The following is a 25,392-nucleotide window of genomic DNA, read 5'->3' on the forward strand; positions in this document are numbered from 1 at the left end:
AGCCAAAAAAAAAAACCCTTCCCAGTCACAAAAACCCTGTCACAACAACAAATGGAAGTTTGTTCCAGCAATCAACTATCCATTGGCTAAAGGCAAATTTCTGAACATCAATTCTACAACAGTCCTTCCTCAATCTGAATTTATGCTCCCTCAGGTTCATAATCTGAGCAAGAGTAAGGATCCCATCAGAATTGAGCCTGCTCAATCCATTCAAGGCCTCAATCAGATCGCCTTGCAGGTGTCTAGTCTCCAGAAGCTGCAATTTGCAGAACTTAAGCCTTTCTTCCTTCACCAGCCTTGTTGCTCTTCTCTGTACTCATTCTAGCAACTCTACATCCTTCCTAAAATGAGGCTTCCAGACCTGTACTCAAGGTGTGGCCTGACCATTGCCTTATACAAGGGGATAATCACCTTCTTATCCCAGCTCACAAAATTCCTGTTGTCACAATAGTTAGATGCAAAAAACTACTTTTCTATTACTTATTTTGGCTTCAGTAAAACTTTTTGAATGATTTCATAAAAGATGAAATTGGAGCAAATTAGGATTACTTTTAAATTTCTTTGTTGGACCAAGGAATAGCTAATAAATAGGAAACAGAGGGTAGCATAAATGGGCACTCTTTAGGATGGACAAGTGTAGCTAGCAGAGTTCCTCAGGGATCAGTTCTGGGGCTCCTCTTTTTAGGCATATAAGCATGTAGTTGCAAAAATTAAGTATACCTATTATATTCACCATGTCTGTCTGCCCGTCTGTTCGCATGTAACAGACAGACACCCAGTGGAAAGATTTTCACTAAATTCTACATTTGGGACTTTTAAAACTATTTGTCAAGACATTCTAAATTTAATTAAAATTGGACAAATAGAAATCTGTCAATTAATATTATTTTTTTTCCCATACAATTTGTATGGAAGAAAGAAATTCATAGGTTAAATGCAGTATTGTTAGCTTTGCATGTATTGTTATATAAGACTTGTGAATGTGGTGTATAGAAACAAAAGAAATTAAAAAAAAAAAAAAAAAAACTACCACAGGAAAAAGCTACCACTGAAGCCTATAACAGCTATAAATTGATCTGTAATAGTGCTACAAAAAAGGTTAGGCTGGCAAAGGCAGAGTATGAGAAATCGCTAGCAAAGAATGGGGATAAGGAATTCTTCACATATATAAATGCAAAGAAGAGAAGGACAAACCAGATCAGACTCTTGTGTAATGAACGTGGGATAGTATTAGATACCCCAGCTGAAATTGCAGATGAACTCAACAGTTACTTCGCATCGATATTTACAGTAGAAAAACGCTTTGTTTCAATGATAAATTATGGGAATGAAGTTGAAAAGAATGTAATTAATGTTGAAATTTCACATTTATTTAATGGGAAAACTTTCAAGCCTACAGGCCAGTAAGGCTCCTGGGGTTGATGGCATATACATTATAATCTTAAGAGAGGCAGCAAGTGAGTGCATTGAACCATTGAGGCTAATTATGAGAGCATCATTGGATTCAGGAGTGATTCTGTTGGATTGGAAAAGTGCCAATGTATCTCCAATACATAAGGGTGGTTCTAAGAGTGAAGTGGGAAATTACCGGCTGGTCAGTATAACTTCAGTAGTAGGGAAAATCATGGAGACAATGATCAAGGGTGGAATTTAGGATCATTTAGACAGAAATGGAATTCTGAAGGATACTCAGCATGGTTTTGTAAAGGGAAAATCATGTTTAACTAATCTGGTTAGCTATTTTGACAGGGTCAATAAAGAGCTGGATTTAAGGAATAATTTTGACATTGTTTATTTGGATTTCAGCAAAGCATTTGACTCAGTCCCACATGAGCAGTTACTTTATAAGCTAGAACAGGTTGAAATCACAGAGAAAATCCTTATATGGATGGCTTCAGGGCAGAAGGCAGAGAGTTGTGATAAATGCTTATTCCTCAGATTGGGTTGATGTAAGAAGTGGGATTTCCCCAATGATCGGTATTAGGACCACTGTTGTTTTTGGTTTTCATAAATGATGTCGATGAAGGGATAGAAGGCGTGATGTCTAAATTTGCAGATAGTGTAAAAACTGGTAGAGTAGTTAATGATCACCACCAAGCAGAGTTTCTTCACAATGACCTAGATAGACTTCAAGGATGGTCAGCAAAATGGCAGCTATGCTTTAATCCAGCAAAGTGTAAGGTATTAACACCTGGAGCCAAAATAACTTATACATGTGGCAGAGTTGAACTTAAGCCAGTAGTGGAGGAAAGGAACTTGGGTGTTATGATACAGTCAGATATGAAGTTCTCCGAGCAGTGTACAGATTGCAAGGAAGGCCCATGGTGTCCTATCGATAATTTATTGAACAACTTCTAGTAGAGATAAGACATCATAAGTCCATTATATAAGGCTATTGTTAGACCACACTTGTAATACTGTGTTCAAGTATGGAGACCGCACCTAAAGAAAGACTTCTTTAGGTGCTTCTTGAAAGGGTTGAAAGACAGGTAACTCACCTGGTGAGATCAGCAAAAGGGCATCCATATGAGGAAAAACTTCGAATATGTGGGTTGCAGAGCTTGGTAACTAGGCACCTTAGGGAAACTTGATTGAAGTGTTTAAGGCTCTGAGAGGCATAAGTAAAATTAATGAGGACGAAATTTTCAGTTATAAATGATTCTAGAACTAGGGGCGATAATTTCAAGTTAAGAGGAAAGATGTTTAGATTGGATTGCAGTTTTATTTTAGCCAGCAAGTTATAAATTACTGGATAAATTACCTATGGGTGGTAGAGGCTGATAGTTTGGGGAAATTCAAAGGTCAGCTGTATAATTACCTACGGGAGGAGGGAAATGCATAGGTTGTCTATTTTCTTTTCTCTTATTAATTATTTATGTTTTTTAAGTTTTCTTCTTATTATTATTTTATTTTTTTTTGGCTGGTGCAGCATAAGCCATATGGTCAATTAGTATTATCAATGACCACATGGTCCTTGCACCATGTGGTCATTGATAATACTAAGAGCAATAAATAATATACAGTTGTAATCAACTGGCTAAGTTTCGAGAACATAAAACTACAGAGTTTTATTAATTGTTCTATAAAGTTATAATCTGAGTAATTAATTGATAACTTTATTTACTTTTCACTTCTTTAATCACTGAAAAATGGGGGGGGGGGAGTTTAATTTAAGAAAAAAACCAAACATGCCTGAAATATAATGGTGCATTGTGTACATTATCTAACTTCTTTCTAATCTTCCTTAATGATGCTGATGAGCAAGTGCAGGGGAAGTTGTCAAATATTGCTGATGGTCTGAAGGCAGGGTGAATCAGAACAATGCCATGTTGTTTCAAAGCAAATGGATTGTTTGTGGAAAGAACTGGATTGATATTGTCTGAAAAACAGCAACTACAGTTTACTGTTTCTAAATGTAAGGTTTGTACACCTGGGAAACAGAAATCTAGGTGTTACTTATATACTAGAGGAGCTGAAAATGGTTCAGGACAAAAATGACTTAGAGGTTAAGACACTATCAGATATGATTTATCATGTAGGGGTCTATAGGTGGCTAAAAAAGCATAGTGTCTTGTCTTTTATTTATAGGATATTTGCAATAAGGAGAAGAATGTTGCTGTCCCTTTGTATAGGATGATGATGAGACTGCATTTGAAACATTGCATTCAGGTCTGCAGACCAAATCTGAAAAGCGACAGTTTCTAGAGAGGGTTCAAAGAGGAGCAACTAGACTGGAGAGAGGTGCCAATCAATGTCCATATTAAGAATGCCTTCGTAGGCGCACATTTCAAAACTTAGTAACTATACATTTTTTTTTTAAGAAACCACAAACACAAGAGGTATTAGAACCGATAGTACTTAGTACCGTGCATGAGTTGGAAGTTGAGAAGATGAAAGAAGATATTTGTTGACATTAGACTTGAACTTTAGACTTGTTAGACTTGAACTTGGGGGGAAGCTAATTCAAGTGTACAATGCAAGGCCCCAATTGAGGGAGTTATGTTTTTACTTGTAGATAAGTCAAGAATCAAGGGGTATGAATTTAGGAAATGGAGGCAAATTTTACCTTTTGTTACTCCCTAAGATTTTATATCAGAAGCAGAAAGAAAGATTTGAGTAAGTTTATACCTTCACATGGAAATAGTTCATTGGAATAAGTTACTTTCCAAAGTAGTGAATGAGAGTTTACTAAAGTTCAAAGCAGAACTGATTATCATTTTTTGATGAGGAAGAATAATAAATAACCCCATTTTTTGGCAGATGCAGAAAATGTCCACTTCCTTGCACAATTCAGCTATTCTAACACTAAATACTAATTTATTTCCATATTTCTTACATGATTTTTATCAGGTGTCTTCTTGTGAAATACACTTTTCAACCATTTCTTGTAAGTTTGGATTTTCCATAGCAGCTGCAATTCTTTCTTTATCATTAATTTGCTTGTTTACTAAAAAAAAGAAAAAAAAAAGTGAAAATACTTTTAAGCCTCAACAATAAAAGAACATGAATGTGTTTCAACATCATAACTGTGTATAAAGAGAAATCCAGGGGTGTGCACACTGGTGTTATTTATTTTTTACACATTAAATTATTTCTATAACTTATGAGTTATAAAAATTTCCCATTTCTATCACTTGCAATATTATTAATTGTCACCATGTTATAAAAGAAAGAGTTACTTGAGCATTGCCGACCGGGCTAGCCGAGTGGGTAAAGTACCTGCCCGGCAACCCAAAGGTCGCGGGTTCGATTCCCGCCTCGGGCTTGGATCAAAGTACTGCAAAAACCTTGGGAGGTGCAATATGGCCACAGAAGCCGATGCGCCAACAACTACCAAATCAATCAAAATCAAACTTGAGCATTTAAGCTAAGTAAAAGAAAGCTTTAAATTAATTTGCTGATATTAATTTGTGATATTAATTAATGACAGTTTTATAAATGAATTGATTTAATTATGCAAAGTACAGTAGACATTACCTCCCTCTCTCAGTACATGAAACATTATATTTCATGTCTGTAAATGAGGTAGAAGCTTGTACTTCGAAACTTGAAAAATTGAACTTGAAAATTTGTGATATTTATTAATGTCAATGTTTTAAGTGAAGCAAGGGGCCATAGGGTAAACAAAATAAAGTTTTAAATTTGGGTGAGTATTTGAATTAAATGTTAAGGTCAATTATGCCTGTTAAAAAAGGTAGTGTACAGTAATACCCCGACTTACGCTACCCCGACTTACGCGAACTCGGAGTTACGCGGTTCTTGATTTTTTTCGTTTGGCAACGCTGCCGCCCACTATCTTCAAGGTCGTTTTTCATATGTTATCGATATACGGTGCGACGGCGGAGAATGAGAGCGAAAGATGAACAAAATTCAACTTTGCTGCTTTTATGTTTTTTATATCAGTGAAGGGGAAACACATTTCACCATAATAACGTAAAAACCAACACAATTCCAGCTATCGGTATAATCGCAAATGCAATTAGATCGAGTTTACTACCAGTTTATAACAGATTTCACTAGCAGAAACGCAACTGGATTTTTATTGTTTTATGGTAGTAACCCCTAGAAATGTGAGGTGTTAATAGTGTATCTCTGCCTTTATGGTGTTGTTTATTCAGTTGCTACATGCGCGCAGCTTTGTTTATGCATATCAAGCGTGCCTCCTCGTTTTGTAATTGTGCTTTATTCCCTAAAAATGAGTAAAATACTTAATTAAAAGGTGTGAAAAGGAAGCGTCCTGGTGAAGACACTGCAGATTCAGAGAGAAAAAGAAAAGCAATTATCGATAAACAGAGGCGGACTGGGTCAAAAATTCTTACCCGGGAAAATTTATAGTGGCGTCATACTATGGTTTATGGCCAAAATCACACTGGCCCACCGGGGTTTCCCCGGTAAGGCTTATGGCCAGTCCACTTCTGTCAATAGAGAAAAAATATGAAATTGTGAAACGCTTTGAGCGAAATGAAAGACCATGTGATATTGCACATGCTACAGGCCTAAATGAAGCAAAGGCGAAAAGCACATGACAATTGCAAACTTGACAGGTTGAAAATTGAAAAGGGCTCAATTGTAAAGGGCTTAAAAATTTTAGAAAACATAGACTCCAACGAAGGACGCGTTATAGCTACAAAGCAAGGAATAAAAAAATTATTAGCTTGCTACGAAGAAATTCTGCGTGAAAAAAAGAACGCGCTGTGTCGTCAGACGAATTTGTTAGATTTTATGAAGCCATCGACATCGAAATAACTTTTTTACGTAAGTCATTTGTTTTTTTTAATACATATTTTGTATTAATATGTATAAAGAACTGCAATTTTATTAATATTTTTCTTCTAAACTAGTGTTTTTGTTAGTCCTTGGTCCCAATTAAGCAAAATTTATATGTATTTATATGCAAAGTTGTACCCCGACTTACGCGAATTCGACTTACGCGATTTTCGTCGGACCCACCTATCGCGTAACTTCGGGGTATTACTGTATAAGAAGCAAACTTGATGTGAGTAATCAGATATGAAGTTTTCTGAGCAGTGTAGACAGGCTGCCAGAGCGGGTCGTGGGGGATTGTCAATGATATACAGGAATTTTGCTAGTAAGGAAAAGGTGGTGATTATCCCTTTGTATAAGGCAGTGGTCAGGCCACGCCTTGAATACTACATACAGGCCTGGAGGCCTCATTTTAGGAACGATGTAGAGTTGCTTAAGCGAGTACAGAGAAGGGCAGCAAGATTGGTGATGGGAATGAAGGGATCTTCTTACCAAGAAAGGCTTAAGTTCTGCAACTTGCAGTGTCTGGATACTTGGCACCTGTGAGGTGATCTGATTGAAGTGTATAAGGCCTTGAGGAAAGACAGTTGTAGAATAGATGTGCAGAAATTTGCTTTTAGCCAGCAAGTAGTTGATTGCTGGAACAAACTTCCATCTGTCATTGTGAAAGATGATAGCTTAAATAAATGCAAGGAGGAATTGGACAAACATTTAGAGGGAATGAATGTGGGATTTTTTTTTTTTTTTTTTTTTGTTGGTTAATGCTACATAAGCTCAAACACTTGCTTTCTTGCATTACATGCCTCTACTACTACTATTTAAAGAAGAAATCTAGAGTTAAGAGGTAGGCTTCCAAAAGAATTCAGCCATTCGTATTAAGATAGAAAATGATATAATTTCTCATCTTAAATAAAACATAATTCATTCCACTACGTTCTCGCAATTCCAGTAGCACTTTAGGATGAATTTCTTTTCTTCAAATCTTAGTGTTGTCGTTAAAGCCATAATTTTTAATTAATTAATGAATTTTTTTTCTTTACATTATTCTATATTAGGATTTTTCACATTATGTACAAAATACTGTGCATATTTTTTTAATAATGTTTATTAATTTGTTATTTGTACTTGTATCTGCAAAAAGGCCTCTAAGGTTGGGGTTATACATACCACAAGTTTAGACAAATACACCAACCGTTTAAATAAACTGATTTAATGATAAAATAATACTGGATAGTATACTGAAATGATACATTAAAAACTGTAAAATAATAATTTACAAAAACTGATTTACTCTACAACAAATAAAATTGAATTGATGAATTTAAAATGCATTAAAAATTATAAATTTAAAAGCGATAAAACACCATTGAAGCTTTCGGGGACATCCGCCTCCTTTCTCAACAATAATGAAGTTCAAGCGACACAACCTTAAATATCAGGCTCACGGCACACGTGTCTGACCAGGCACATGTTCAACACTCCCTTCATGTGTGCTGGAATCGGAAATGGTCTGGGAGCGTGGCAAATTAAAACGTTTGTCTCTGGCAAGGACCACAGCCTCCAAAAGGGGGTGGAGCAGAAGTCCCCTATCTCTATTCATACTATTGTTACCAGATGACCCAATCCACAAACTCTCCAGCCACTTGCAGTCCCCAAATGACTGGGCACATAGATTCTGGGACCGCAAGTGGCTGGAGAATTTGTGGATTGGGTCATCTGGTAATAATAGTATGAATAGAGATGGGGAGTTCGGCTCCGCCCCCTTTTGGAGGCTGTGGTCCTTGCCAGAGACAAACGTTTTAATTTGCCACGCTCCCAGACCATTTCTAGCACATGTGAAGGGAGTGTTGAACGTGTGCCGTGAGCCTGATATTTAAGGTTGTGTCGCTTGAACTTCATTATTGTTGAGAAAGGAGGCGGATGCCCCCGAAAGCTTCAATGGTGTTTTATTGCTTTTGAATTTATAATTTTTAATGCATTTTAAATTCATCAATTCAATTTTATTTGTTGTAAAGTAAATCAGTTTTTGTAAATTATTATTTTGCAGTTTTTATTGTATCATTTCAGTATACTATCCAGTATTATTTTATCATTAAATCAGTTTATTTAAACAGTTGGTGTATTTGTCTAAACTTGTGGTATTTGTACTTGTATTAAATATATTTCCACTAATTTACTGTATGTGATTTGTAAACTTTATAATACATGCCTACTATGAATAAAAAATCAAAAAGTTTTTTCAAACTTTATTCTTACAAAATGAACCCTAATAATGAAAAACATTTTTTAATTTCCTGATGTGATTCTATTAAGCAGAATCCACTGTATTTGGAAGAACATTAAGTAACTTGGCCTACCAACAAGTGCGCAAATGAATCTAACAGGTGATGCATTTACTGGGGAGTTTGCTGAATACCTGCTCAAACTGGGAAATGGAGGTACTGCATCTGATAATCAAGATGGAACTATTTTAAAGAAAACCACTGGAGAAAATAGGTGAAACAGTTCATGAACTGAAAGAAGCAGTATTTCCAAATGGTACATAAAGCTACCATTACTACAAGTGGCTTTGACAGATCCACCTTGGAACCAAATATGATGAAATCAGTACCTTCCTCATTTGTCTGGCACTGTGCAAAATGAAAGTCTGTTAATGCTGTACCAAATATCAATGAAATGGTAGCCACAGACAAAACGTTTTAACTCTCTGGAGCTACTAGCTATGTCTCCTAATAAACTGAATCTCAAGATGGGTGCTCCCATCATGTTTTATAAGAATCCAGACCCTGTCAACACTCTGCAATAGATCGCAATTGGCTGTCAAGAGGCTTAATGCCACTGAAGCTACCATCGTGACAGAACATGTGGCAAGTCAGTGTGTATTTATTTTACAAGTTTCAGCTATTTCCTCTGAATGTTATTTCAATTTAAGCTGCTGCAGTTCCCAGTTTAAAGTTTTGTCATATGCACCAACAAGATACAAGCAAAAACATTCAGCTGTTGGCCACAACCTTGAAAGTCTCTCTCAAACTGTATATCTAGATTGCTATATAACGTTTATGAGAAAAGCTTTTCATCATGGCCCCAAATAGTAAAACACATAACATTGCCTACACACATTAATAAAGAATAATTCAACACTATAATAAATACTTTGTTTGCAATTAAGATTTTTAATATACCTCACATGAATGGCTACCAGTTGGAACACTTGCAATAGCTCAAAAAAAAAATGTATACACACTTTGAATATTTATTTTTACAGTTTCAATTCAGATACATCCAAGATTTATAATTCAAATTAAAGAGGACAGATGTGGAATTATTTTGAGCTATTGCAAGTGTTCAAACTGGTAGCCATTCATTTTCTTTGCCTGCGCTTCAAAATGCAATGAACGCTATCTTTTGAAATGCCTATCTCATGAGCCGCTTGCTGAACAGATTTCCTTGGAAAACATTGATATGTTTCCATTACTGTTTCTTCTCTTTTTGGGCTTGTGGATGTCCACGGTCTTCCGGAACGATGCTTGTGGACGACTTGAACAGTTCCTTCTGCTTCAAACTTATCTTTAATGCGAGCAATGGTGAGCTGCATTGGTGGATCGCTTTCAAACTCCCTTCTGAAACATCTTTGCACTTCCACTACATTCTCGCAATTCCAGTAGCACTTTAGGATGAATTTTTTTTTCCTTCAAATCTTAGTGTCGTTTCAGCCATAATTTTTTAATTGGTTACAGCTAAAAAAAAGAAAAATATTTATTTATCTGTGGGCTGTAAAAGTGTGTATAATTTTTTTTGAGACACTGTATTTAAATGTTTTCACTTTCATAGCATTTTGGCTTTATCTTTATCACAGGGTTTACTTGCATGATTCACAGCTGTAATACACATATGGACAGTTTCAGTGACAGTTGAGATGAAAATTGAAATATTTATGTTCACTGCCATCAGAAAATCATCTTCATAGAAATTACCACCAAATTTTAAGCTTGACCCACTGGCTTTGTTTTGTCTACTTTCACAATACATCCTAATGAATAACCTGACTGGCATCAGTTCAAAAAACAGTTGCTTATAAACAAGTGTAGGTAAGCAATAGCAGGGGCATATTCGGGGAGGGCATATGCCCCCTAACCATGCATATAAGTGTTCCTGGGTCTATCTAAAAAAAAAACAACGCTCAAAAATCTGGTCATCATGCCCTCCTTACGATGATACCTAGATACGATAGTGAGCAGTAGAACCACATTTTGTTTGTTTCACAGAATCTAATCCAGAATGCTTTACCAAATATATATATATATGTATAAATGGGTATTTAATGTAACCCCTTAAAGATAATGTTTAAAGAGTTACATATGAAAAGAGGTATACAGTTGATGAAATGGTTTTAGTGAATGCAAGATTAATAAATCAGGTATGACAGATGCACCTAAAAGTGCAAAGCAGCATTAAAGGATGCAAGAGTATATATAAGTTGTATTAATATATTGAATTAAGTATGCATAAATGGATGTGTAAGTTACACGAAGTGCCAGTAACTAGAAAGGTGAGGAAAGTAGAAAAAGAAGTATAGTAGATTTGTGAAAGGTGAGAGAAAGTTAATATCCTAGATAGTGGCATAGCTACCCTTTTTCGGGCCCCTACTTAATTAATGAAAATTGAAAAAACAGGAGTAAAAAATATAAACACAAGAAGATTAAAAAAAAATTGAAACCATCATAATTCCTCCTCTGCCTCTGTAGACACTGTAATAAATATAACGAATACATTTTTGAAGGTACTGTATAAATGATGTATTAAAAAATAAATATCAAATTTATATCAAACTCTATTTTTTATTATTGTAAAACAAAACCCAATAGCTAATTACAGATTAAGATCAACAGAAATACATACAAAATGATCGGTGAAAAAAATTTACTGTATATCTACGAAGTAAATAAAGCTAACTAGGTAGTAAGCAATCTTTATTCACATTAACAAAAATTCAAGCCTTAAGTAAATGAATAATATCTATAAATAATAAGATTTGAATTAAAATATGCATGAACATAAAACCTCAGTCACAATAATAAATATATACATGACATGTATTACATGCAGATATAAATGACAAAAAAAACCAAAATATACAGAAACGTAATTAACTATATAGTATCAGTGTAAATACACCATAGTTAACCCATAAACTTGAGCTACGTATGTAGCGTAGAGGGCATTCGTTTTAATTGTATCTCATATTGTGGTTGCCTTCACAACGAGATAGCTGCTATTGCATTACTTCAAATAAATAATGCTTCTCTAGTAGAGAAGACTACTGTTATTTATTTTCAGTGGTACCACCACCAATGGGTAGTGGTACCACTGAAAATAAATACTGATACTATATAGTTAATTATCAAAACCCATAAGGATTATGCCCTGTGCATTTCATTTTCAAAATACAGAAATGTAAATAAGCACCGCAGGAAAAAAATACACACACACACACATATATAATAGTTTTGGAATAATTTTAAAAACAAATCATTGTAATAAGTAACCAACTGTATATGTCAAATCTAGTCTATATACACAAAAAAGTTTTATAACAAATATTCTAAACTTTAATGAAAATTTTGTCTCCTAGCCTTTTTAGTCGAAAAAAATATCCATAATTTCATTGAAATTGACAGAATTCGCTACACTGTTTTCTATGCTTAAGACGGACAAATCGCTAAGTCGATCTTAGCCTATTGTGTTCCTTATATGTGTTTTAATTTTGAAAAACTCCTTTCAGCACCAGCCACAGTAACCGGCAAGGTCAAGAATATAAAAAACATGCCGTTATAACGTCTTTAACAAATGCAGATAACAACATGTTTTTAATTAAAATAAGGTTGCACAAGTCTCGAATTGAATTGAATTAATTTTTGAAATTTCTTGTCCTAAAGATGATCTTAAATTTAATAGCCGCTGTGGAAAGTCATCAGAAATATCTTTATTGTATCGGTTTTGAAATTCTACAGCCGCTTGTTGCAGAGCTTCGTCGCTAAAAGATAAGTGTTTCTGGCTGCAAAATTTTAAAACTATCTACATTTTTTGTATTAAGAAATCTAGATTTTAATTGTTGTATCACAATGTCTATTGTTGCATAGTATATATCAACTTTAAATTGTCTTTCAGAATCTTGAAGTCGTTCATCTTGAGCTAAATCTTCAAACATTTTTTTAACTTTCCTATTGCGTTTGTTACTAAAATTTAAATTTATTCCCCAAGATCTTGCTAAAGAAAACGCAAAACTTTTACTTTCTTCATAATTATCTCTTAGCAAAACCATAGAATTTAAAGATGCCTCTAAATGACACATTGCCTGGCCAAGATCTAGATTTTTTTGTTGCAGTAACTTTGAAGTTAAATTAATTGATTCCAATATTTTTTAATTTAATACCAAAAAGAAAACAAATTCTAACGTTTCCATTTTTTTTTGCAAGCCAATTGCCTGGCATATTTCGTCTTTTTTTTTTAGACACTAATATTATTTTTGCTAATGTTTTTAGGACATCTGTAAATCTATAGTGCAATGCTAGTAAACAATCAAATCTTGATGACCAACGCGTTGGACACAATTTCTTTAGAGTAATTGCTGATATAGCGCTATCATTTGCATCTACATTCTGTTTCAATAGAGCCCATCGTACAATACTATCCACAAAAAATGTGTAAATATTTTCAATTATGTCATAAGATAAAGACACGTCAGCTTCTTTTTTCACAGCATCATTAATTACTAAGTTTAAGTTATGTGCCGTGCAATGAACATAGTAGGCATTTGGAACTTTTTGTAATATTCTTGATTGCACACTGCTATATGCCCCACTCATTGTTGCGGCACCATCATATCCCCGACCTCGGCAGTTCTGTAAATCTAGCCCTTTGGATTCTATACAGTAAATAATGTCACTTTCAATTTTGTTAGCTGATTGATCTTTTATACTATAAAAACCCAAAAATTGCTCATTTATGATGATTTCTGATGGTATATCATTTTCTGTTTTCACAGTAACATAATGAAATATTTGACTCATCTGATCAGTTTATGTGACATCCTAGGTAGTGTCCATGATTACGGAGAAAAACTGCGCAGACTTTATTTCATCAATAATAACATTTTTGACTTTCTCAGATAAAAGACAAATAATTTCATTCTGAATAATTGGACTCAAATATGTTGACCGGTAATTACGTTTTGAAATTAATTCCTTTAATATGGGATCATAGTTTGATAGAAGCTCAATTATAGACAAAAAAAATTCCACTATTTATATTTTTATCATTCAGATTTTCTCGGTGACCTCTGAATCCCATGCTGCAACTGCTTAATACTAATGTAACATGAATAATGCATTTCAAAACTTGTCTCCAGAAATTTTTTTCTTTAGTTATACTGGTTACTAAATCAGCATCAACTGTTTTATTTGTGTGCCAAAGATCGTATGTTATACAAACGGAAATGTGAACAGAGGAAGCTTTGTGTCTTTTAATTTTATTAGATAAATTTTTCCAGTCAGATATGCCGTTTATCCAAGATTTTTTTAAAATCTGCATTAGAACGATATCCAAATAACTAACATGGTTCACAATATACAAAATCTGATTTTTGAGAATAACATAGCCATGTAACTTGTACTTTAAGACCAGCTTTTGTTGTTTTACTATAATAAAATTCAGAAAATGACCTCAACCTATTATTTTGTACAGTAATCAGAAAGGGACCTTTAGGTCGGCATGGACTTGAAGCTATTATATCATATGTTTGTCTGCATCAGAAATATTTTCTGAAAAATTTGCACGGTCTGTGTTGCGAAATAACTGAGGGATCTAATCTTGAACCTTCGTAAACAAATGAGTTTGTTTCTGGACTTACTGCTTCATTTTCCATAACGTGATGGTCTTGATCGTCATTTGTTCTTGCCAGATCCAATGAAGTAGGGCGATCTTCACTCAATTCAGCTGGTACATTATGTGGATTGGCTTGCGGTTGTCATTGGAAAAAATTATCTATCTTCTGCATTTTGTTTAATTTTTCGGCGGTTTCCCTTACTTTTTTTCGTTTTTCTGCACCACTAAGGTATTCATATACATGGCCAGACATCTGAAATTTATGGAGTAAAGTAAAAAAAGAACGATAACTGTAAAAAGTATGCATGTTTTACCATAAAAGTTTCAGCCATATTATTTTATTTTTAACACTAAGAATAAAGCACTTTATTGAAAATTTGGTAACCCCCCCCCAGAACGAAACCACTACAAAAATTTATTTCACATCCCTTTAATAAAAAAATAAATTTTTGTTCTATAAATAAAAATGATTTAACAACCCCCCCCCCCATTAAAAAAAAAAAAGAAACGACTGTAAAATTTTTACGATCACCCAGTATCTCCCGGGGGGAAGGGCTTACCGAAAATTCAAATGAATAAAATAGATATTGTTATTTTTGATACACATACAGTGTTACAGTAAAACTAGGGTAAATAATTACTATTTCAATAATTATATTAATAATACCTACATTGTTGTATCAAATTAAATTGACCAAGGGATCTTTAAATATTTAAATTATAGGGAAAAAAATGAACATTAGATTTTTTAAGTAGGTATGTGAAACTTCGCATGTAAGTTGATTAAAATGGCCGGTTGCACCAATGTAACTTAAATTTTAAGTGTTCCTTAAATTGACAATATCGTATCGAAACAGCATATGAGTTATTGAGTGTTGAGTCAAAATTTTGATGTGCAGTTTTTTGTTTAAGTCTACCTTAAAATTTAAGTCTCGTTGGTGCAACTGAGCATAAAAATAATAACTTACCCTGTTAAGAGTGAGGTGTTTCAAAAACAGCTTCAAAAGGGTGAATAATAATAATTGAAATCATATAAGATAAGATTTAATAGTGTCACTAAAGCCTATTTGGTTTAAAGGGCAGCGTAGCTTGGTGGGGTGCCAATTTGACGGCTTGTGATTGGTACAGATGGGAGACAAATGCAGATTGTCCTAATGTTTATACAGGGTGCCAATTTGACGGCTTGTGATTGGTACAGATGTGAGACAAATGCAGACTGTCCTAATGTTTATACAGGGTGTCTCAAAAATATTGGTACAAACATTTAGGGGAGGTAGGTAACATCTAAAGGAATGTGAATGGAATAGGAACCCATAACCGGAAATGTCATCGTAAGTCGGTACACGGCACTGTTCATCAGTTTGCGAAAGGGAAAATTTCTGGTTTACTCATTCAAGCAGTAGTCGCCGCACGAAGAGCATGCATCAATATATGATCTGTGAGCTGGCAGACGTGCACCTAGTGTATGGATTAGCAGAGAACAATGGACAAGCCACTCAACGAATTTATGGAGAACACTTCCCAGACAGATATGTACCGGACCACCGTTTGTTTGCGCGTGTGCATCAAAATTTGTGCGATTATGGGTCATTTAGAGGTAACAGGAGTAGTGCGGGCAGACCATGTTCGACACAAACTCCCGCCATGGAAGAAAGTGTGTTGAATGCCATGGACGGCATTCAACACACTTTCTCCAGAATAATCCTACTACCAGCACACGTGCCTCTGCCTTAGGAGTGTCTCGTTGCAGTGTACAGCGTGTCTGGCACGACGATTCCTTACACCCCCTTTCATCTCCAAAGGGTTCAATTACTGCTCCCCCAAGTTCATCCTGCACGTGTGGCTTTTTCGCAGTGGTTTCTCCAAGAAAGTGTTCAAGACTTGAATTTCCAGCCTATTTTTTGGTCACGGATGAGGCTTATTTCACTTGGGAAGGCTTATTCAATCAGCACAATGCTCATGTGTGGTCTCACGACAACCCACACGGTGTGCGCCCCCATGCAGCACAACATCCCCTCGCAATAAATGTGTGGGCAGGTATGGTCGGTGACTGCTTAGTCGGCCCATACCTGTTACCATCCCGCATGAACTCCACTAAATAACGGATCTTTCTTGAACAAGTTCTACCAGGGTTACTTGACAATGTTCCAGCAAATGTGAAATGCAACATTTGGTTTCAACATGACAGGGTGCTTGCCCATTATGGAAGGTGTGTTCATGACCATTTGAACAGGCATTTTGGGCGTCGATGGATTGGCCATGGTGGACCCGTTTGCCTGACCCCCAAGCTCACCTGATTTATCGAGCCTTGATTTCTCTCTGTGGGGGGCCCCCCCTCAGATCTATGTGTATGAATCGCCTGTGGAGACGGAAATGGATCTCGGGGCGAGACTCGTCTGCACTGCTGCTACTGTCAAAGAAACTCCAGGTGTGTTCGACCGTGTCCGCCAATCCATGCTGCGTCGGTGTCACGCATGCATAACATCTCATGGTGGAACCTTCAAGCATCTGTTGTAACATCATGAAATGCATCCATCTCGTACTCCATTGTTAATATTATGTCAAATAAATGTTTGCCACTAATTACTGTCTTGTGTCATTTCTGCTTCTTGTGCCTCTGCTACTACTTTCCCATGACGTTTTGGGTTATAAGTTCATATGTGATTCACATTCCTTTAGATGTTAACTACCTCCCCTAAACATTTGTACCAATATTTTTGAGACACCCTGTATTTATGTTAACCATTGTTGACACTGATCAATACAACTTACGTCCTTCGCTTACTGCACACAATTTATGGTTATGACATATTGGTCTTCTTTCCTGAATACGAGTATCTGTTCGTCTGCCCCTAAGCTCTGATTTTTAACCCCCTAACTTGAAAGTTGTCCCCCCCCCTGAAAAAAACTAATAATTTCTATAATTTCTACTCAATTTACAAAATTGAAACTTTCAATATACATAAACAGAAGTATATTCCTTGATTTCCTACCTTTAAATTGCAGCAAAAACTATTAATTCACTCGAGCTTACGTCATTAGCGTTACCAAGGTGATCCAAGGAGAAAATAAAAATGTAAGCAACTGTCTTGGAAAACTTTCTTCTGAAAGCTGAGCATCATTATTTGCGAACAATTTTGCATTGTCGCTCTGTTACAACATTTTGCTTTTACTGCTTTTTGTAATTGTTGTACGAATTGCAACGAATTGTTTTTTAAAAACAAAAATATCGCATTTCCTTTCTTCAGTATGTATTGTACCTACTAACAAAAAATCAAGGAAATTCATTTATTGGAAACAACAGTGGAAACGGGGGGGGGAAAAAAAACACTGATCTTTACAATGCACATTTCATAAAAAAAAAAGTTCACTTTATTGTAGTTGTTTTTAGAAGACTATATATCAACAGCAGTTATATTTGATCTTCTTACGAAATTTCAAGAAAATATTTCTATTGATAGCTGCGTTATAAACTTATAAACTTCGAAAACTTATGTCCAAGGAACTTCACATGCATCTCACCTGGTGTGCAAACGAAAAAAAAAATATGCTACAAGTAACGGATTGAAAAATTGTAATTGTTACTGAATACTTCGATATTTCCTTAATATGCATTTGATACAATCAAAAAATTTCAAGAGAAAAATTGAATTTTCATTATCACACACACATGCCGGAAAAATTCACCATAAAGTGTCATATGTTTGGATACCTGAATTTCATTCTGAGCTGCAAATGTAATTTCACTTCTCTTGCGCTGACAGAGTAGCTGTTTGCCGAATGAAGGAAAACAGGGTTCATTTTCCTGAAATTTCCAGTTCCCTTCATTCACTTGGGGAAAAAAAGACTCCTTGGGAGAGGGAGTTAGTCTTTTCTATTCCGACCTTAGGGGGGGGGGGAGAGAGAGAGAGAGAGAGAGAGAGAGAGAGAGAAATAAAAATACCCTTTTGGTGGAGAGATGGCCAGGAGGTTGTCAGCGCTCCAGAGCTCTAACTTTCATCAGAGATGCTGAAATTCTAATAAGTCAGTTTCATCGCGGATGCAGAAGTTCTAATGTCTATTTCTTTATTGCATTCAGTTTGACAGCAGATGCTAAAAGTTCTAAGTCAGCTTCATCCTAGCATTAGGCTGCGCCTCCCCAGCCTAATGCTAGGATGAAGCATTAGGATCAACACATAAGGGGACAGACATTTTCAATCTCTGTCCCCTTATGTGTTGTATGAGAAAGAATAAGAATGCTATCAGTATTTAGGTTTCTTAACCCATTTAAAGCCTTAAGCACTTCAACCAGGTCTCCTCCTAGGTGCCTACTTTCCAACACTTCAATTTGCAGAACTGAAGTCTTTTATGGTAAGAATACTCTTTTGTGTCTTTGACTATTCTTGTTACTCTTCTCTGCAACAAGAATAGTCCATTCCAACAGTTCTGTAACCTTAAAATGAGAGTTCCAGATCTGCATGCAGTACTCAAGATGTAACTTAACCATTTCTTTATACAAAATCAATATAATGATATTGATATAATAATTCATTTTATTTATTTATTAATTAATAATTCATGACTAATGTAGATAAGGGAGAAGTTGGGGGCTGGTACACAAATTGATGAAATTCTTAGATATGCCTTATATGCAACAGGGTACACCCAGTAGTTTAGCATAACATGTCCTTACCAGTGCTATTCCTTACACTATATACTCTACTCAGACTCTGTTTAGTCACAGCTGGAAGAACAAAGGCAGCAAGGTCACATACAAAACACAAGCTGATCTGGATGCTTCCCAGAGCATTACAGGTTTCATCCAATAAGTCATTCTTTGCATCCAGTTTCTTTGTGACAACTTTGCAGTAACTTATTGGATTAAGTTTGATATAATTTTTCTTTATGAGTAAAGTTTTGTTTGCAGAGAATAAAAATGCTTGTACCATGTTCTGTAACTATGTACTGAGAAAAATATGGGTTATACTTAAAGTAAAAAAAAAAAAAAAAAACATTTCCAATGTAATCTAATGCTTTTTTAAAAGTAAAATTACCATTACTTTTTGGACTACCTTTTAGAAGCTTGAAAATTCAGATAAAATATGTAAAAAATGAAATTTAAACTTACTTTCTTGTTCAGTGGAATGGGTGCCTTCTTTTAAAAATATATCAAGCTTGAAAAAGTAAAAAAATAAGACATTTAAATTACAATAGGAGAAAAAAGTTAAAATTGGGAGAGAAAAAAATTAAGGTGTGTTAGCTCTCCAAAACAAGAAAGCATTTACTCTCATTATGGGGGAGGTATCAAAACAGAACTTTAAAAAGAAACTGATCTTCTGTATTTGAAAGAGAGAAAAAACTTTATGTAGGGACTATTCATCCATACGTAGTGGTAGCAGTTTGACTATTAATCCTACATATTAGAAAATCATATAATGTAGTTACATGTATATATATATATTTTTTATTTCAAAATATAAGAGCTATGAAACTCAATCTTCCTGCTTTAAATAATATTGTTTAAATACAAGATAGCTCATACCTTTTTGTAGGAAATATTGTCATCTGATGCTCACATCAAATTGATCCGGTTAATATATAATATAAAGACTGTAATGCAATAATATCCATATTAAAGATTGTTAATTTATACGGTTTTTATAAAACTAATCTTGTATTCCATTCCCGATGTCTACTTACAAATGCTACCAAGGAAGAGCAAAGCTAGTCGATGTACATCAATCTACCCCAAACTAAACCCATCAGCAATGAAAGACTAGAAACAGAAGACAGTTGTCAAACTATATTAAAGAAGTCTAGTCTAAAATATTTTTAATATATTATATAATATAGTTTGATAATTGTCTTCTGTTTCTAGTCTATCATTGCTGATGGGTTTAGTTTGGAGTAGATTGATGTACATCGACTACACTTTGCTCTTCCTTGGTAGCAGTAAATAGACATCAGGAATGGAATACAAGTTTAGTTTTATAAAAACCATATAAATTAAAAATCTTTTAATATGGATATTATCACATTACAATCTTATATCTTTTATATTATATATTAACTGGATGGATTTGATGTGAGCGTCGGGTGAAGATATTTTGTACAAAAAGGTATGATAAGCTATCTTATATTTAAACAATATATTTTTTATTTTTTCACATCTGGCCAATAATATGCTGATCACTTTAAATTTAAAATAGAAAGTCTTTATAAATACTTTACTGCATAAAATGCCAAATCATAAAATGATTTATAAATTTTTATACAGAACCATATGACTCTGTCCCTAAAGACTACCATCAGTTGCATTATATAATTAGTTTTTAATAATTTATTTTTATGATTTTGATATATTTTTTATTTTTATTAATAATTATTTAGCCATACTATTTGAAATTTGCCCAGCATGAAGCACAAAATAGACTGCTGTAGTCAACAGTTAAACTTGACACTGAAATATGGACACTGATAATAATTTAAATTAAAGGCTGATAAAACTGCACACCAGGCTTATCATAAACTAAATTGGCCAATTATTAATCAACTGAATTTGTCACCAAACTAGCATCCGATAAAATACCATAGCATAAATATCATTTATCACATAAATGGAAACATCCTAAGGGCATTCAATTGTTTATTTTTTGGTCTTTAAATATCATTGGTATAAGTAGCTCTTGTCAAATTTTTCACTATTAACTATGGAAGTGTATTTGTGTTTTGCAATGGACGAATTTCCACAATATGATTAAATAATCATTCTATTTTGTTATAATACCACTAATGATTACATTATCAACCCACTGCAGGATGGAAGACTCCTCAACAATTCATGCTGAGGGAAATGATTACATTTAATAGCATTACAAATGCATAGTTCAATATAAATTTGGAAATTCATTCAGTTTACCAGCATTCTACATGTGGAACTGTAATAAAATGCTTTTTATCAATATTTGTTTTCTGATTGTTATTAGTTATCTTTTCTTGGGCAATCAATTTAACATTATTAATTGTTAAATTGATTGGATAACTTCTATTGAGGAATCTCCTTATTAGTTCATTAATTTCTGCCTGTAACCCACTCTGTGGTAGAATATTTAAAAATTGATTGAGCACTGGTTTAAATGCTTTTTTTGTTTATAGCATTTCTTGTAAAGACTGTGACTCAGCTTACCTTGGATCTACTCGGGGGGTGTTAGATTTTCATGTTAAACAACACAAGGCTTCGATATGTGCGGCGAGAGCATACGCTTCGGAGTTAGCATTTCATGCTGTAAATGAGGTTCGTTCGTTTCTTTTTAATGAAGCTAAAATAATCAATATTCAGCATAATTATAGTAAGCTACTTTTTGCAGAAACTCTTGAAATAAAATTATCTAAAAACTCAATCAACATTCGCAGACCTTTTTTAATATCAGATGATTGGTCCTATAAATGCATGCGTGATGAGGACTAAATTTGTTTTAAATACAGATGCACCGGTGCATTTTTTAGTTTCATTCTGTCCTGTGAACACATAGTACTGAAAAATTTTCATCTAACTTAAAGAGGAAGAAATCTGTCTTCACGTATTTTATTTTCATTCTTAAACTATTTGTTTTTTTGACAAAATGTTTTCCCATACTGATAGTAGTATGGGAAAACATCATACGTGATGTTTTCCCATACATCACGGTTAACATTTTTGGAGTCGGGTTGGGACCTCAACAGTGATTCCGGGCTGTTAAATCGCTATTGTGCTGTCGTTGTGGAACACATTGAAATGTAGTTTATAAATTTTATCATTGTATTTTAATTGTTTTATGTGATGGACTAGGAGAGTTGGATAAGAAGCCTTTCTATAAAGAGATCAAGGTAAACCCCTTTATTATTTATTAAATGTTACAAAATATAAGAAATATTGAGCATATTGCGATCAATATTTATTATTGTGCTAAAGAAACAGGATACGAACATACACTTTCTAGTGCTTCTACCCGAGAAGAGTAATTTAAACTATAATTACAATTAAATACATAAAGATGGTAGGTTCATAAAGATGTGTTCATCATGCAGGATGCCATCCTAAAGGAAGCAAAGAAAGGAAAGTAGAAATATAAGAAAATGATTTAAAAGCTAAAAGAAGGTGAAAAAATAATAATAAGATATATAATCAATATTAGAAAGACAATATCTACATAGTTACATGTTAGCACTGATGTTTTATAAGTTTTTTTCAGTAAAAATGGTGTAAAAGAGAAATATTTAATATAAAAAAACCAAGAAAAAAATTATCAGGAAACCCACAACACATCTCACACATGGTGTTTCATCTAACCTACAAATAAAGAGTCACGAAATTGGTAATAATAATAATAATAATAATAATAATAATGTAATTATTTTTAAATGTAAAACTCTGCATTGGCCAAGATGGTGGTCCCTACACTATGTACTACAACTACATGTAAACATATCAATAAATTAGAAAATACATAATATTTTAAATCAAAATTAAAAGGTCAGTGGTCCTAAAAATATGTAAAAGAATGACGAATTGATATGTTAATAAAGCAAAGAAAAGCATTAGGAAATAAATACAATGAGAGTAAGCTGCCAAAAAAAAAATTGCACAGATACATTTTAGTAGAAATTTTTTTTTTTAACAGAAATGATAATAGAACTGTATGAAATGAAAAAGAACGGTTGCATATAATGGATAAGGAAACTAAAAAGACATGTTAAGTCTGCACGATAATATACTTAATTTAATTAAAAATATGCAAAATGATTCGGACAAAACGAATAAAATCAATTAATTAATCCTCAATGAAAGTGATGAATAACAATGAAGAAATTGTTTGGGGTGTGGAGAGGGAAAAAGAAAGCAACCAGTAACTAGTAAAAAAGGAAAAGAATAAATCTGCAGAAACAATGCTAAATAATATTAAATGTCAGAAACAGAGAACAGTATGCTGCTATAAAGATATAATACTTAGGTATGCTCGGGTTGTAAAGCTTATCCTCTAAAAAGAGGCCCTGGTTCCAGAGAATATTAGTGAAAAAAGTAGTTAAAGTGTGTATAGCACTATATGGTATAGGAAAAGGGAATGAACTGGGGATAAGGAGGGTGGAAAGATATGCATAGAAAACAGGAGAAGAGAAAAGAACTAAGAATATAAAGCATTTCTTCGAGAATATAAAACAATTTAAACTTAATATAAAACATTAAGAATATAAAACAATCCTTCGACTCTACTATGCAGGTTAGTGGAAGAAAACATGTATAAAGTAAAAAGAAAAGTGATAGAATTATTCTAATGCTTGGGTAATTAATGCTCCCAACATTAATTCCAATGCTGGGAGCACACATGCCCAATCTCAAAGAGAGGGCCTTGGCTGAGAGAAAATTTACTATGGAAAGGGAAGTTAATACCTTATACTCAAATGTAGGGTACTATGAGATATGCAATAAGTACATACTAGATTATATGCACTAGAAAACAGGTCTAATATGCACTAAAATAAACTGAAATATGCACCAAAAGGCACTATGATTTTTACCTAATACCAAAAGGCACCTAATATATGCACTATGATTTTTACATTTATTACTCTGTTATTACAATTAATTGAAACACGTTATTGTTAAAGTAATAAAACCGTTTATGAAAAGTTTTAACATCTTTTTTAAAAAGTTTTCCCTTTCAAACTCTCAATTTTGTTGTTACAATTGTATTATTGTTACAATGAACAGTAATATATTTCTCAAAGTGGTCCATTGTAAATTTGTACCGTTTATCGTCCAAGATAATTTTATACACAGACAATGACCTTTCTACTTCTACAGAAGTGCCCGGCGTGTATTTAAAAATGTCAGCTTTTGAAGCCTCCACTTGAAATGGAAGTTTATTTCCATTCCCATTTATAATTTCATTTATTTTCCTTAAAGTGTGAAATCCTGAGTTCTTTTCTTATTTTCATTATTGTATTTTCCTCTTATTCCTTCTCCTATGCCTCCAGGTATGGATAAAATTTGCAATTCAAATTTTTTCCATCTCTCCAATTGTGCTGCTCAAAGGAAGTCCCTACATTTCAAGTTTGGTTATACAACTAGGTAACAAACTAAAATGGATCTGGATGAACAATAAATACTTTCTAGCCAAAGAATAAAAAAGCACTGCCTCAGCAATACCAATAGCCACGTATGTGTACTATCCAAGGAATCAACAAATTCTTTTATAGAATCAAAATTTTTAGAACAAAATGATGCCACTTGTAATCATGTTCCCCCATCTTGCAATAAAAGGATCAGGTGGGAGAGGAAGAGTAAGTAGCATATTTCTTTAAGTTGCTATTCTCGAAGGCACTTTTAACAAAATATTTTTTATTTACCAAATTTCACCAAAATTCTCTCAAATTGCTTCTGCCAACCTATGTAAGCCATGGGCTAAGCAAGTAACATGGATCAGATTTGGATAGAAAACTTGTAATGCAGAAGTGGCTTTTCCCATGTACAAAGTAGGATCACTAACAAAAATGCAGACTCTTTCGCTATGGATAGATTCTGGCCATAATAACTGAAAAAAAACATTACAAAATCTTGCTACTGTAGAGTAATTCACCTTTTTGAGGGACTTACAAGCAAGTAAATAGATGCAATGGTTCTATGTCTAATTTTCCACTTATAAAATGTGCAATATAGCAGTCACAAATGTCTGTCATTTCGTTGACAGACATGCAAATGTAGTGTTCTCTAATATTGTGAAGAATTTTGCAATAATGTCATCAAAAATTGCATTAAAGTATTTCTTTGTCATGGTAGATTAGTCTGGAATATTTTGATTTATAGAATATTTTTTCAAAAATTGCTTGAAGACTCAATTGTTTAACTTATTGAAAGGGATGTTGCTGCTTGCCAGGGTCTTTTAAAAATCACTATTCCCTTCTTTTGAAGAATGACTTGTTTAAAAGTGACTGGCCTGAAAACTTTTCCCTTGCTTGGACATAATGTACATTGCTGTTTTTTCATGTTGGTTAATCTGGAAATTTTTTCTTGGATGGTACATTCTTTTTGCAAAGAATGCAGAACACAATAATGCCATCCACAGTAAAATCTTTTCCATGATTGGCAACCCACCATTCTATGTGACGTTTTGTAACCAATTTAATTTTCGACATGTTTAATGAAAATGTGTCATTTGATATAGTCGATAGCATGAGAGCAAATATCAAAATAGCATTAAAATGTTTCTCATGCTCAGTGAAATATTA

At 33.9% G+C, this 25,392-nt stretch overlaps 1 protein-coding gene across 2 annotated transcripts in view; it reads right to left on the bottom strand.

Annotated features, from left to right (window-relative positions):
* Nucleotides 1-25,392, bottom strand: part of galla-1 (cytosolic iron-sulfur assembly component galla-1) — an 86,463-nt gene that overhangs the window by 12,695 nt on the left and 48,376 nt on the right. The window contains exons 5-7 of one of the 2 annotated variants that reach the window (XR_016546927.1): nucleotides 19,256-19,301; nucleotides 14,174-14,401; nucleotides 4,348-4,447 (exon numbers count right to left, since the gene is read on the bottom strand). Coding sequence is in view for 1 of the 2 variants with exons in the window: in XM_090373173.1 (XP_090229299.1) it covers nucleotides 4,347-4,447; nucleotides 19,256-19,301 (147 nt within the window). In the remaining variant the exon portion in view is untranslated. Of the gene's footprint in view, nucleotides 1-4,336; nucleotides 4,448-14,173; nucleotides 14,402-19,255; nucleotides 19,302-25,392 lie in introns of those variants that run through there. The other variant, XM_090373173.1, reaches the window with a different exon arrangement.

The sequence above is a fragment of the Mastigoproctus giganteus genome, chromosome 5 (genome assembly GCF_048544385.1).
Source record: "Mastigoproctus giganteus isolate SK-2022 chromosome 5, ASM4854438v1, whole genome shotgun sequence".
Classification (NCBI taxonomy): domain Eukaryota; kingdom Metazoa; phylum Arthropoda; class Arachnida; order Uropygi; family Thelyphonidae; genus Mastigoproctus; species Mastigoproctus giganteus.